This window comes from Vombatus ursinus, unplaced genomic scaffold (assembly GCF_900497805.2).
Source record: "Vombatus ursinus unplaced genomic scaffold, bare-nosed wombat genome assembly UNPS02014784.1, whole genome shotgun sequence".
NCBI lineage: Eukaryota > Metazoa > Chordata > Mammalia > Diprotodontia > Vombatidae > Vombatus > Vombatus ursinus.
Window position 1 is genome coordinate 6,122,170 of NW_020954562.1, and position 16,256 is coordinate 6,138,425.

General features: G+C 42.5%; 1 protein-coding gene across 2 annotated transcripts in view; it reads right to left on the minus strand.

The window, feature by feature from the left end:
* Nucleotides 1–16,256, minus strand: part of ZNF827 (zinc finger protein 827) — a 245,795-nt gene that overhangs the window by 72,718 nt on the left and 156,821 nt on the right. For both annotated transcript variants that reach the window (XM_027866996.1, XM_027866998.1), the window contains exon 8: nucleotides 2,219–2,322. In XM_027866996.1, coding sequence (XP_027722797.1) covers nucleotides 2,219–2,322 — 104 coding nt within the window. The remainder of the gene's footprint in view (nucleotides 1–2,218; nucleotides 2,323–16,256) is intronic.

Consider the following 16,256-nt stretch of genomic DNA (forward strand, 5'->3'; position numbering starts at 1 on the left):
AACCTTCGGGAGGGGGGTGATTCAGAATTGTGATTTGATCACAGGCAATAGATTAGCAAACTCCTCTTTAACTTGCAGCCTTAGGAAGCTGCCCAGGATGCTGAGTTTACTGATTTTCCCAGGGTCACACAGCCAGTAGGGCAGCTAGATGGTGCAGTGGAGAGACCACCAGGCCCAGAGTCAGCCTCAGACACTTACTAGCTGTGTGACCCTGGACAAGTCACTTAAACCTGTTTGCCTCAGTTTTCTCATCTGTCATATGAGCTGGAGAAGGAAATAACAAACCACTCCAGTATCTCTGCCAAGAAAACCCCAAATAGGGTCACGAAGAGTTAGACATGACTCAACAACTCAACACAGACAACATGTGCAGTGGCAGGATTTGAACTAAGGTGTTCCTAACTCTAAGCACGGCCCTCCATCCCACTCTGTCACACACATGACACTGCCTCACAGGCCAGGGTCACACAAGCAATGGAGGCTCAGTTAAGGGGGTCTAGTAAAGTCCATTAGCCTGGGAGTCAGGAGCCTTTGATTCTGCTCTTGGCTCTACCATCAACCAGCCGCATGGCCCTGGTCACACTCTCAACCTCTCTGGGCCTCAGGCTTCTTATGAGGAGCTTATCTTAACTGATCTCCCCAAGTCCTTTCTAGTTGCAAGAGTCTCCAGTTCTAAGCGGGTCACTCTCAGAAATGTAGAGGGCTTAGATAAAGTGGGTACTTCAGGAAAACTCAGGGTTTTCTGGAGTCTTCAATGTAATTGGTTAGAGACCTTTAAGTATCCCTTGTTTAGGAAGTGAACCCTAAACTAGAGGCTGGGGGACCCCACATCAGTACCCATACAGTGAAGCTGGTTTGGCCTGCAGGAGGATCTGCCACTTGCTGTCACTTTATACATTCCAAAGTAGTCTCCTCTGGTGTCCCCTGAGTCTCAGTTCCCTCCCCCTTCCCCTGTACCTCACAAGCCTCATAGGGACAACAAAGGCAATAATCACACCTACAGACACATGGAAATGGGGCTTCAACTGTCCCCAACCTCCAGACTGGACTCCTCACTGCTCTCCAAGTACTCAGCATACTCTCTCACTTGAGCCAGGAATATGCTCTCCCACCATCTCCACTTGTGAAATCCTAACCACAGTTACCCCTTCCACATCATGAGGTTTAGACGCAGGTGTTGTCTACAGCTTCTGCAAAACTCCCCCTAAATTCCCACTTAGTTATGCTGACCCACGGTATATGGGGAACCACGATGGGGAAAATTGCAATGTGGAAGGGATAACTGTATTCTTCAAGGACCAGCTCACCAAAGGTTACTTCCTTTGGGAGTGTGATTTCTCTGACTGCTAAATCTAAGCAAAGACCTTTGCCCATACCTCTCTAACAGCACTTGCCACCTTCTGTCTGTGTGGTAGTTATCCATATACAACATGTACTAGATGTCAAGCCTCTTGAATAGAGAGACTCGTTGCTGTGTCCCCTTCCCCAGTAAACTAGTACAGTGACTCAAATAGCAGGTGCCCAAGATATATTGGATAAAAATGAACTGGATCATAAGTCTACTGGAATCCAGTAGATTGAAAGCCCTTTGAGGGTAGAGACTGGTTGGGTTTTGTTTTGATATCTCCAGCACCTAGCACAATGCATGGTTCACAATGAAAGCTGGGATGAGGCAGTAAAGGGGACGGGGCCAGAAAGCAAGTAGATGTCATGGCTGAGAAGGGAGGAAAGTGGCGGTGAGAATGGTGAACAAGAAGGCAACATTCAGTGAGTTACACGCCTACCACCCAACTCTTTTCATCCCTTGGGACCCACCTGCTGAGCAGCACTGAGGAAGCCATCTCCTTTCCCCATTAGCTCAGCAACCCACCCAAACCCATCACAAAGTAAAGCACATTTTTCTCAACTTTGTGGCGAGCTATCTTCAAGGAAAGAGGAATTCATTACAGAGGTGGATCATATGGGGAAAAAAAAAATCACTGGGAATGGAAAAAAAAGGAGAAATGACATTTCCTGAATTTTTCTTCATTAAGCTTTTGTAAGTATTTGTAGCTAGATTGTGTGTGTGTGTGAGCCATCGTGTTTTGTTCTGAATCTGGTTTAAAGAAACAAACCCAAAAAAACCCAGTGGATGAAAGCAGTTGCTAATCCACACACTGCAGTGCAGAAGTCATTTCCCAAACAAACAACAGAAGCAAAGTTAAGACTGTTTCCATACCTGGGGCCGATGTTCTCGTGTGGAGCACAGACTCGCTGGGCAGCAGATCTTTTGAATTGGAGGTGAATGGTGATTGTCTAAATGAATCTTCCGAAAAGAAAGGGCTGGGAGGGGGGAAAAAAAGTAAGCTTTGTAAATGGAGGTTGCTAACAAATAAATGCAAACGTGGCCCCAGACACATACATAAACTTTGGTCAATGGGTTTTGAGGAGATGGCATTCACGAGTACAGCAGAAGAATTGGGTTCTGGGGCAGATCGATGACCGAAGCAAGTTTCATCAGTCAGACACCTTTTGTCTATTTCCTCAAGCAGTGTTCATGATACAGGTAGATATAGTATAAGCCAAGTTCCAAAGACCATTGGTATGGGACTCTCCTCATTGGTGGAGATTAATGCCCTATACTTGCATGAGGGTCGGGACAGAGTTTTATGAGAGTGGGAGAGAGGAGAAGCCCAGTCTTTTCAGTCTCCTCAAGTCTCTTCACTCTCTTCAGGTATCTTTAGTCTTTGGAATATTTTCAGATCTCTTGAGTTTTCTCTGGGCTCGGCAGTCACTTCAGCCACTTCTTGGCTTCTGACTTTGAGAGAGAAGATGGACGATGCCAACCTCATTTCAAGTTGCTGAAGGGAAAATAAAACTCAGGGAAGAAGCTGACGAGACTTGAGGAGACTGAAGAGATTGGATCTCTTCTCTCTCCCCCCCTCACCAGGCAGGGAGCACAGATCTCCATCAATGAGGAGAGAGTCTTATATCAATGGGCTTTGGGACTTGCGTTACAATAGGAACTATCTGCTTTGAAGGGTCTTGTTTAGCATGATTCTCTGAGACACATGCTGGGACTACTTGTTTCTCTTTCGTGCAAAGAATTCCATCTTTCCTTAGGATAAGCAGACAATCCTGTCAAAGGACACACACTTTGTTTTCTCCCTAGTGGTGATGGATTTGTCTTGATTCACCCAGACTGGCACCTGATCCCCCTTGTGAGCAGTAGCGCATACATGAAAGATGGCTGGGTAGGGTCAGGGGTGGAATGTGTGGCCTTGGAGCTGAGAGAAACTAACTGATCCCCATGGAGCCTGAAACCATAGTCGTGGAAACTCGAAACAGCTGAACCAACTGGTCACAACTAACAGAAAAGAGTGAGATCCTCTTTAATGAGAGGATTTTTTATACAATTCCACCTTAAACCTTATTTGAGCCAATGCAGCCTCAAGCTCGTTTTGGGGCTCAGAAGATATTATTTTTGAACATGTCACATCATTTCTAGCTAGCACAAGAAGATAGCAAAGGTGGAACTAGGAGGTAAGAGGTCACATTCAAACTGATTTTAAAAACGGGTGGTAGGGGCAGGGGAGAAGAGGCAGCAATGATTTCATCAATATAGGAAACTTCCAGAAAATAAAACTGCTTTCTATATGGACCAACAACTCATCTGTAACTTATGCTCTTTGAGAGTTACCTGGGGTGACTGAGAGTGTAAGTGATTTGTTCTCAATCCACATGGACACTGAGTCAGGGCTGTAGAAGAGAGTTCTTCCAAAGCTGGCCAATTCTCTTCCTTCCCCACTCCCCTAATGCTGCTTTTCAGTGCGTGCAGTCATTTGATCATGAAATTTGAGTATTACTAATACATAAAATATAAAATGCTACTTTTAAAAGTTTGAGCTAAAAGATTGGATATCAGCATATTTTAAAATGCTGATTAGCTGGAGGATTCATTTCTGAGTGTATTTATGGGGAAGAGGACTTCCTTATATCAAGTAGATCCTTAACAATTATGTGGCTGTCTTTTCCTGTAGGTGGTAAAACATATCATTTCATCTGAGACAGTGTGGAAAGAAGAATTCTCTGAAATCAGAAAGGAGCAATTTTTCTCCCCAGATGTGATAAATACACATTTGGTATAGAAAAAAAAATAAACCCAAAACTATGTGGCTTTCAAAGGGCCATGAGACTCTAAGCTATGATAGTCTTCTTTTTACTTATACGGAATGAGAGAATTTTCAGCCTAGAAGGCACCATGCAGACAATGTGGCACAGACCCATCATTTCACAGATGAGGATGCCATGGCCCAGGGGATTAAGTAACCTCCCTGAGGCCACCTATCTAGCTGGTGGTTCTTTCCCCAATTCCACACTCCCTCCTTTGAGAGAGATCAGTAGAGATCTACATCTGCAGACTCTGTAAGTACAGAGTAATAAAGTGTCCCCCTAAGCTTCTGGATGAGCAGTTACCATGAGGATTACAAATTGTTAGCCCTCATGCATGGCTGACCACTCACCAGGTAATAGACAGATGCTAACTATTAGTTCTGCCAGCATTCCCTGGTGGGAAGAATTAAGTCTCATCCTGACAGAGGGAGGAGAGAATGGAACTCGTGCCTACAATATGTGGTGGCGTCTTCCCTTTTGAACCAGCACAGGTCTCACCATGGGTCAGATTAGAAGTGCAACATTTCTTACCTTGCCTCATTCCTATAGGAAATAGTGGAGGCATAATAGATGCTAAAATGCAGTACTCAAAAACAAGAATTAGAGAAGAATTCAGAAATAAGGGCTACCTATGACTAAAAGGAGGAAGTAAACGAATACTTAAAGATAATGTCTGAGAGTGGATTTTTAATTTTTAAATCAAGGCTTAAAATAAAGTATGAAGGGGTCTTAGCTAAGTGATTAGCCTAACAATGTCTGGTAAAAAACAAAAAAATTCTAGACTACTGTAAATATAATCAAAAGTGCCCTACCTGTCAAGGAAGGCAGAAGGTGAAATCTACCAAGCTAGGTATAGATAGCAGTCATAATGTAGTATGACACGCAGTAGCAGTAGAGATACTCAGAGATTCTTGGGAGACAAGAGAGGAAGTGGCAACAAATCCCGTGGCCCAACATATCTATACAAAAATACATAAAGATTGGAAAACAGATACTAATGCAAAGAGGCAAATTTGAGCTCATGGGAATTTTATAAACTTGGTACATTGGGACCCACAGCTTCTAGAACAGAAGGGTGTGTGTGCATGGAAGCATGAATACACATACCCCTACATACCTTGTTAACATAACAGGATAGCTAAAGGGAACAAAGATATGTATACAGAGCAGCACTACATAACAAGAGCATATTCTCATGTAAGGACTTTTAGGAAACACAGAAACATGGGGGAGAGCATTTAAGTGAGGATCAATGGAGACAGAAGTAGAAACCATAGTCACTGGGGCTATACTACAGACCATCTGGCCAGAAGGAAGCCATAAATGAAGAGTTGTGCAAACAGAGCATGAAGCCCAGCACAGAGACATGCTATATATAGTAGATGAAGAACTCTAATTTTTCCAGACATCCACTGGAGCACGTTTGGCTCAAAGCAGAGGAGCTAATATCTCTCAACTTGCGTTAATGATATTTTGAACCTTTAAAAGGTGGAAGAGCCAGTGAAGAAGGGGAAATGATATTATGAAATTGTTTCTCAGCCAAAGGAAGAACTGTTTGCTGAAACTTGTGATAAAAGTGAGAAAAATCAGGCATAATCTGACCAATAGTCTCCCCCACAACCATCACCAAAAAAGTCAGCCCAAGAGAGATGAGAAGCTCTCAAGAATCAAATTCTGAAGACACAAACAATTCTGATAAGAAGGAAAAGGGGAACTTGTCTCTAAAGAGAATGACATGAAAAAACATGAAGATCATGGAGGCAATGTGGTACAGCGGAAAGCAATTGAATCTGGAGCCAGGGGGACTGAGGTTTGCATCTTACAGATAATACATACTTTGTGTGGGTGACCTTGGACATGGTACTTGAAACTATCTAGGCCTCAATTTCCTCATATGTAAAATGAAGAGGTTAGGCTAGAATGACCTCTGATGTCCTTTACGACTCTAGATCTATGATTATCAACCAATTTATATTTTAAAAGGACAGGTACGGAAGCCGGGGGCCAGCCCGGGCAACAGGACTGAAGGCCACAGGCCCTAGAATGAGGGTGGTCGTACTTCACTTACACATTACTCTGCTAAGATCACATTTGGAATTCTGCGTTCGGTTCTGGACGCCACATTTTTTGGAGGGCAACCAATCAGTATGTCAAAAGACTTTAAGGATTATACTCTGTGAATCAGTTAAGTGAAATGGGGGTGTTTAGCTTTAGAAAAAGACTTCTGAGGTACATGATAGCCATTTTTGCATGTTTGTCAGGCTGTCACCCGGAAGAAAGATTAAACTTGTTCTACCTGGCCCCAGAAGGTGTAATATGGAGAAATATGAAGGTCCAAGAGGCTAATTTAGGCTCAATGTAAGGCAAATATCCCCCAAAGAACCAGCCCTGTGTTCGCTTGGGGTAGGGTGGAGGGTTCCCTTTCACTGGAGGTCTCAAGTCTATATATAATGCACGTTCTACATCATACACAGTGACAGCAAAATTGTAATGATAATCAGTAGTGAAAGACTCCGCTACTCTGATGAATACAATGATCCATGACAATTTCAAAGGACTCATGAAGAAAAATGCTATCCATCTCCAGAAAGAGAAGTGATGAACTCTTGAGTGCAGATTGAGGGCACATTTTTTGTACTTTATTTTTCTTGCTTCCCCCCTTGCAACATGGCTAATATTGAAATATTTTGCATGACTTTATATGTATAATGAGTATCATATTGCTTGCCTTCTCAATGGGTGAGGGAAGGAGCAAATTTGGAACTCAAAAAAAAAAATAGTGTTCTGGTGCAGCTACAGGTTGGACTAGATTACTACTCAAGGTAGCAATCTTAAAGTTAACTCTAAAGTCACTAGAAGAGAACGTTCATGATACACATTGGGAATACTTCAATACGTTAATGACTAGTGATTTCATCACTACTGGTAGTCCTTCTAACAACACAGACAAAGACTTTTTTATGACTTAATAGACGGACCTTTGAGAGTCATTGTGACAGAGAAATTGCTCACCCTGTGACCAACGTAGTGATCAACCTCTTTGAGTTTATCATGGCTTGTTCTCAGATAACAGGCCATCCCTGAGCCCATTCTTGAAGTGGTTTCAGCTTGATAGAACCTGCCAGCACCTCTGCTCTACTTGCATAGCCTGTGTAAACCTGAGGTAAGCCCCACCTTGTGATGGGATAGTAGAGTCGGTCTTGAGAGGAGAACATACTAGGAATCGTTCCTGGAAATGGCTATTTTTATTTTATTTAACTGGCAAACAGGAAGAGAATAGCATTGCATTCTCTAATGATTTATTTAAACCCAATATCCTCCATCCTTGAACTCAGATCCATATCCTTGGCTGCCCACAGGGTATCTTCACTATGATGATCTGCTGATGCCACAAACCAAACAAGTCCAAAATCCAATCAGATGATCTTTTCCCCAACATCTGCTCCTTTTTCTGACCACACTGTTCATTAGTGGCACTCTCTACCCAACTGCCCATGCTCGGAGTCATCTTTTCCCTTCTCCTCTTGGATCTTTCACAGTCTAGCAACTGCTGAGTCCAGTCCATTCTACCTGGGCAGTTTCTCTTTTATCCTTCCCTTTCTCTCATTGCCTTAGTGTAAGCTCTCATTCCAGGCTAACGGAACCTATTAAGAGCTGGATCCTGCCTTCACTCTCCCTGTCTTTCACACCAGTCTAATCTTCCTTATGGATGTATCTGGACACATCACTCCTTCGTAAAAAAAAAAAAAAAAAAATTGATGCATATTCTTAGCTAAACAAAGTTCTGATTGTGAAAAATGGCATTCAAGGACCCATCTATATCAAAAGATTTTCCATCTCTGTGCCTTTGTCCAAACTATTCCTTATGATTGGGATACTACTCTCGATTCAGAATGAAAAATACTTTTTTGGACATGGCTAATGTAGGAATTTGTTTTGCCCAACTATGAATATTTGTTATATAGGTTTTGTTTTTCTTTTTCCTAATTGGGGGTGGTAAGAGAGAAAATAAACGTTTGTTCATTTTAAAAAGGTAAAAAAAAAAGTTCCTGCTCATTCCTTAAAACTCAACTTAAACAGCACCTTTTCTCCACAAATCTTCCCTGATCTCTCCCTCGTTCAGTAATAACCTTTCCCTCCTTCCTTTCAGACCTGATTTCTTGCACATATCCATTATAGTAGTTGGATGTTAAGGTCCATGAGCACAGGGACTATGTCTTATCCCCTCCAGTACTGACACAGTGCTATGTACAAGGTAAGCAGGGGAAAATGCCTATTGAATTACATGCAGATATTCTTTTTTTTTTATCAGATGTAAGAATAAGCCCTTGTTTTCTCTGCAATGATCAGAATGGATACTGTTTAAAAGGAAAAAGTAATACTGTTCCAAATAATTTCCCAGCCTGGATATTAGGCTAGAATTTTGAAGAACAGAAATAAGATTTAAAAGGAGATATATTTTATTCTAAAGATGCGCCATGACAAAAGGACCACTGATGTTTTATGGGGCTGAGAGGCAACAGAGAAAATTCCAGAAGCCTAGGAAGGCTTGAGTCTGACGTAGGGAAGCCCGGCACATCAGGGAGTGATTAACAGAGCACCAGACAAAGCAAACCACTATATTCCTTCTTGTCAGGGCCCTTCTCCATCTGCTTTGAGTCTTTTACTACTGATGAAATCATCGGCTTTATAGCATGCAGAGTACTTCAGAGTTGTTTGGTATCTGAAATAAATGCACCAAGGGAAGCAGTAAATGTAGCTACAAAAATCCTGAGTGCGCTATCATCTAGAAGCCAGTCTGGATCCCTAACTGTTAGTGGTATTTTCTCCCCCTGTAATTATCACATGTATCCCGAGCTGTGGACGTGTTGTTTCACCTAAGAAGAATATCTACTCCTTGAGGGTAGGGTTCCCCCACCATTGGTCTTTGTAGCCCTACTGTCCAGGAGACTGTAGCCATTAAACAAATGCTCACTGGGACAGACTAACTTGAAATTTTGCCTCTTCAGAAATTTCAGATACATCCCTCGCAAATAATTCCTGGGATCTGGGCATTCTAGAGTAGTATATTTCTAGACCTAGACCTAATGATACGCAGTCATTGATTTCATGGGCAGAGAAAATACTACCCAAGGCACTGAGTCCAAGGGAAGACAAACACACAAGAGTGATGATGTCACAAGATGTATTTAATCCTGTCATTCAACATGGATGCCAAATCATTCTCATAGCATCAAAAGTAGGTAGGCACTGAAATATTAAGACATAGACCCTTGAGGAAATTGAGGGGATTGGGACAGAAAGTGGTTAATTGTGGGAACTGAGTGAAATTGATTGATGCAAGGAGTTTTCTCACAATTGTACATCTCAAGCAACCCATACGTCTTCTCTGAAAACTAGTCTTGTATTGATCAAACAGTTATCGTTTCCATGTTCCTTTGATTGTTTACAGATACTTGGAAGGAATGGGACTCTTTTTTTCTGAATTCAGAGAATTGTACCTATTTGCTCTCCCCCTCCCAACTTGGAAAGTCCCTTCCATCCAATTACAAATTAGATCACCTAATGCTGTATTGTATCCTTTTAGTTAATTGGCCTTATTTGATTAATTGTTTTTAATGTATAAAAAGTCTGTCTCCCCCTGTATTCAGGGTCCAGGCCTAAGCTGAGGAGGTCTGGTCTCTGTTTGCTGAGCAATTGGCATACGTTGCTTAATAAATCGGTATGCTCAGAAGATTGAACTTTTGTTTTCTTGGTCATTTCATCTTTCACCCACCACACCCTCCGTGCTAGAACTATAGCTCTGGGGAGACAAGTGGGTAGAGAAAACATTTCCCTCTCCCCACCACCACACACATATTTCTGAGCATGCTATGCCTATACTCATTTGATGACTACATGCTAGGGTTAAATCCAAAGGAGCTTTGGCTATCCTGAGTTGTGTTCATGTTTTGAAAGATCAGAAGGGCCTAACTTACAATTCTGTTATTAGATTAGCAATACTAAGCCATTTAATTTTTAGGATGATGTAGCAACATTTCTTAAGCCTTTTTCCTTTTCACCTTATAAGTTATTTTGTCTGATTTATGAGGAAGCACTATCCAGTCTGGCCCATCCTTCAGAAATACACTACATTCCGTTTTCTGGAAGCAGGGTTATAACTAGAATTTTTGTACCTGGAGCAAGTAGCACAAACTGCACCCAGGACAAGAGGCATAGGAAAGGCTGGCACACAGGAGACAGATTCCAGCAGGGTGGGATGGTGTTACTGCTGGGACAGCCACTGAGGGGGTGATGGTGGGGGATCTCACCCCAGTCCTCCTCCTGAGTGCTTCCTATTTCAACTAATTATTCTTGTTAACCAGGTGACAAGTTCAATTGTTTCTATGATGTTGAAGGACTGTGAATGCTGTTAGCATCCTCTAAACAATCAGGTCAAATCAGTTTGCAAATAACAAGTGGGGGGAAGAATCAATGACATAACTCGGTACATGTACACCAACACACACATAGACCATGTTGTTAAAAAGCTGTAGGATTCCCCTGAAGGACTCAACTGATTCTACCAACAGGCAAATTCAACTTTAAATTTTTTAAAAATTATTTTTCCCCCTTTTTTTATGATCTCTTTGGGATACAGAGGTTTAAGGGTGCTGGCACCCCAAAATCACAACACACAGGCCCTGCCCTAATGAATTCCACCCAAGCCTTCTTTCAGCCAAAGACAAGGTTTATTAAAGGTCCACCATATTGGTCAGACTCTAAAGGAATCTGAACATTTGTGAGCTATTGGCTAGATTATAAGAATCTGAGCCAACTTTAAATTATTAAAGGGAAGATTATCCATTGTCCTTGCTCTTTTACCCTTTACCTTCCTGCTTGCTGGTTCATTTCCAGGAACTGCTTCCTGAATGTGAGTAAAAGAAAATAAAAAAGGCAATGAGTAAATCTGTCTATTGGGCTGCTCATTAATAGCTTTGGAAAGAAGTTTGGAGGGTAGGGAGACAATGCTTGTGCTAATGTTTATAACCAGGAGTTTTCACACTTATTCTAGCAATAGGTCCTTGTAAATAAAATCAACACTCAACATCACAGGTTCATCTTGACCCTGGACTGTGGCTACCTGTAAGACTGAGTTAATTGGCATAAACACTATTCAATTCAATAATAAATAGTCTCTTCAAACTGCAGGGCTGCACCTAGGGCTCTTGACGGACCTCACCTCATCTCACCTCTCTCTCTCTCTCTCTCTCTCTCTCTCTCTCTCTCTCTCTCTCTCTCTCTCTCTCTCTCTCTCCCCCCTGCCTTCCCCTCCCTTCTCTCTTTTCATCAATGTCAGTCTTACACAACATAGATTTAGCCATCTTCTGTTCCTAACAAAGATGGAGATGCTTCTTGATGGGCGCATTTTACTTTTCTTTTGTAGAAGAAAGGCCTAAAATATTGATGGGAAATCCTTGTACATTTGCCTGGAAAATTCTTGGTCACTATACAATGCTGACTACCGGGTCAACAGATCTCAGTGATACGAATGGAAAGGATTTACTACACTAAATAATAAAATGATCATATAAATATATGATATATCATATCACACCAAAAATATCAAATAAAATAGATCATAGCAAAATGAATCACTATTTAGTGCAAAGTAGGGCACAAAAATCATTCTTTACCATGTAAGTGCCAATATAAGATGTCAGCCTCTTGTAGGGCAGCACAACCACTTCTCTAAGAAGCCCTCTCCCCCCAAATGAAATCATCCCATTCAACAAACATGCCTTAAATACCTATAGTCTGCACACCACTCCATTTGGTGATGGGGGGAGTATGGGGGGGCCAGGGTGGAGGGAAGGCAGTGTAAAACTAAGATGAGATCTGATGCCCGCTCTCCTAAAAGTTATGACCTCGTTGGGGGATATGACGCAGGTGTAAAGAAAAGGGTTAAAAATGACAAACATCAAGAACAGCCTGTACTATATTCTCTACCACATATTATAGTCTAAATTCTACATGTACTATACATAGCCCAGTTCCATCATTTTTTAAGGGACAAATCTGAACAAAATAGATTTTTTTTTTCCTTTCTAAAGATGAAACCTTCTGCAAAGTCCTAGTTTGATGGACTGGATGGATGATGGACAAAAGCATTTATTTTTTATATTTTTCTATTTATTTCCTGACATAACAGTTCAGGTTTAAGGAGCAGGAGAAGCCAAAGGCTTGTTTAGTACTTAGAAACAACACAACTGTATACGATGAAACCCTACTTAAGGAAGAAGGTTAGAAGGCTTCTTTCAACATGTTAAACACCAGACACAACAAAATATGAAATTGAATATAACTTAATGGATAGAAAATGCTGTTATCAATGTGACATACATAGAAGAATCCATTGTTTAGGGGTAGTTAGACCATTAAATAGAGCCAAGGTCAAAGTCAATATAAAATTGGAAGACAGGATAGACTAGAAGAAGACACCGTGGATAACTGCGACTGTGTCACCCGACCAGCTGTGGATGTTGAAAAATAGGAAAAAGAAAAAGGTGTTGATCTTGATCATCACCATTTCCTACAAAAGTTCAACTGACATAAATTAGCATCCTGACAACTGATGCTCATGCCAAGCAGAGGCACAGTGGCAGTCAGAGGTAACAATGATTTAGACTATAAATTCATTTATAAAACATCAAAGAGGATGATGGAAGAAAATTATAAGCAACACCACCCTCATTAAAACAATGAAAAATAGTAGAGGAAAAAACAAGCTTACAGTAAGCTTGGCATGAGCTCCAGTAAGATAATTTTAACCCACGAGCATTCATAAATGAAAATGAAATGATAGCAAGCAAGTTGTTGCACCAACCCAATGATGACTATATGCAAGAATTTGTATAAGGACATCCAGGAAATGCGATCACAAAAGGAATTGAGCAGTTACATGGCAAAAACTAGGGATAATGACAGACAGCCCAAAGTGTCCTGGGACCCATGGCATGTTAAAGACCTAGAGGAAGATCTCTGGCATGTTGCATAGGAGTGGAGGATCTATGAGACAGCATGAACAAGAATCACACAAAAGGTATGGCAAACTGCAGAGGTGGAAGGACTGGCCCCATGGAGGAGATCACAGGTCTCTTGAGGTATTTAAGTATAAAGAAGACAATTATAACTCAAATGGCTACTCCAGGGCTGGGATACAATAGAGACACAGGTTACAAACAGCAAAGCAGGATAAAAACTGGGGGTGGGGAGGGGGAAGCAAAATTAAACTTGCATTATAATAAATTTTTCTTTAGTTCCATCATGTTTTTGTTTAGGTCTGCTGCAGTTCAGAATGCAGTGTAAGTCTACTGCAAGTAAGAGCTCAAGATGAGTGATTTCTACTATCTTTTAAGGCAAATCATCTAGAAGTAATACACTGGTTTCTGACTGTTTTATCTATCAACAAAGCCCCCTTTCTCCTTTTCCATAGTAAGTGGAAAATTGGAAAATGACCTCTCTCATCTGGTGGAAGTAGCAGATATCTGTCCATTCTAAACATATATACCAAATTATATACCTCAACGGGGCCTCTCATCTGTTTCAAATAGCCAGAGGAAATACAGGGACAGGCAGGGTAGCTTTATAGTATTGATTTAGGGAAGGTTGTGGCTTCTTTTTTAAGGGGGAAAAAAAAGCTGATGTAGCTACGTCTATTTTTCCAAATAGGAACTGGAAGGCCCAAGTTGGTGGTAGGACCGTTTTGTGATGGCTGCCCATTCCTTCTTAACAATAGCTTCTTCCCCTCTAATTTCTGTTAACCTTTAATCCAAATAGTAGCTCAGGTCAGGTGAGAGATGATAATTTCAGTTCCTGAGTGAAATAAGAGGAAAGAGGCTACTATGGTGGCTTTATCTTCCAACACTGAGAAGATTTCTCCACTTTACTTTTGGAAGATAAAGGAGCTGTCGGTGCTCTTGTGTAAGAGTGCAGGTCACAGAACAAGGGCAACTTCGAACTCAGAAAAGGATCCCTAGGAATTGGCCCAGCTGGACAATGCAGCGCAGGAATAAGAAGTGCCTTATAAAGAAGGGAATGGTGCACTACATATACGATGCCTTGGTGATGACAAAGCATTCTCCCACAGGTTCTCAGGTGAGCCTTCTGATGATCTCCTGAGGTTGGGAAGGTAAGAGGGGGAGAGGGCCTGGGATTTCATCAGTCAGGAACTTCCAGTGTAGAAACTCCCTCCTATGTAGACGAGCATCTGCTCTGCACTTTACAGTCTAGAAGCGTCACCCAGAACACAGAGAGATTACATTGCCTATCCAGGGTCACACGGCCATTACGTGTCAGAAGCATTACTTCAAGTCTTCCAAACTTCAATTCTGACTGTATAGTCACAAGTCCATTCTACAAAAATGGAAACTGAGTCTCAGAAAATTAGGTGAGTTAAGAACACATTTAAAGAAGCTCCCTCTGACCTCTGACCCCACTGGGACTGAAAATCCTATTTTTACCAGCAGTGTTTGGGTTGGAAGCCTTTAAAGAAACAGGAACAGCGTTGACTCAAAAGTTAATTAATCTTGAGTAACTGGGAAATCCTAGGTTGGAGCTTTTATCTCCAGCCTGATCCAGGGCTGGAGCGGGGGGCAGGGAACCCGAGTCACTGGTTTCTCTAAATACCACTTGAGGGCAGACTTCCGTCAACCTGCAGCTCGCCTTGAGCCCATGTTTTTCTTCTTTAACTTTTGGAAGGTATCGAAGAGGAAAGGGGGAAGAAGGAGGTCCTTTTTTTCTCCTCCTCTGATGTGGGTGGACACTCATCTAGTGTGTGCACTTTTGTTTTTAAAGAAAATAAGACATTTAAAAAATAAACTTAATTTGTATTTATGGACAAGAAACACGGAGCCTCCAAGTCGTTCTCAGAAGCCATGGCCCCAGGCATGGCGAGTCAGCGGCACCTCCCACCGCTTCCTGCTTGGGCCCCAGCGCAGACACCTCCAGCCCGAGCCCAGGCAGAGGCAGGGAGGGGCTGCAGGATGCTTGGAGGGAAAGGACAGGTGGAAGCGACTGGGGCCTGGGCAAGGGGCCCTGAGGAAATCAGCTGAAATCTCGGGCTTAAAACCTCACCAACGATTTTCCGTTTCCAAATGCTCTGGGCTGGAAGGGGCACCGGCCCTTTTAGAGCACCCGCTGCCACTGAAAGGGGTTTTATAAAAGGCAGGGTGCAGCCACGGCCGTGCTGAAATCGTGTTATCACTAATGGCCGCTCCAACCTCAGAAGGCAAAAAGCTCAGCCAAGGGAGGGGGGCTGGCTCTTCCCATGGCAAGGTGGGGTGGGGCGCTGAGGAACAGGATATGGCTCTATACATTTTGGCAATCTTTTCCAATTTCTTTTCTGAAAAGCCAGTTCACCTTATACTTGAGGTTTTCTTCTAGTGGGGCCAATACGGTACAGCCTAAAACAAAAACTTTTCAAGAAACAGATACCTCTCCCTACAACTCCAGCATTTGGCCATTGTGGAACCAGGAAACTTTTCAGGACAGGGAACCCAATCCAAAGCTCCCTCAAGCGCAGCATTGTGAGGAGGCCAGGGTGTGTAGGAGGCCGTGCCAACTGCAGGCCCAAGTAAGCGGATCCAGCAGGCCCGGATACACCAAAGGTCAGCCTCCTAGACTGGCGGACCTGGATCTCGGACGGAATCGCACTTTCCTGGACAATGAGGCCAGTGAGTTTACTGAGCACGGATCAGCTCCTCCTGCAGCACAGCGAGGCTCGTGGGCATTTGGGAGTTGGCTGAAAATGCCAGGGAACCTGGCCACTGCATCCCTACATCTTCTAACCTTCCCTCTGCCTACCTCCTCTCAGTGCATGGCTATCGTACCTTGCCACAGAGGTCACGGCCTTGAGATTTATTAAATTTTCGGAAGATTAAGAACCCTGGAGACACTTTTTCAGAGAAAACCACTGCTAGGAAAATAGAATCAAAGCGAGTACTTATCTATAATACTTATTTGTAGGCCTGTGAAGGCCTGCAAATTTGCCACCGTCTATCTGTGGGTTAGGTTTAAAGAGAGAGAGAGAGAGAGAGAGAGAGAGAGAGAGAGAGAGAGAGAGA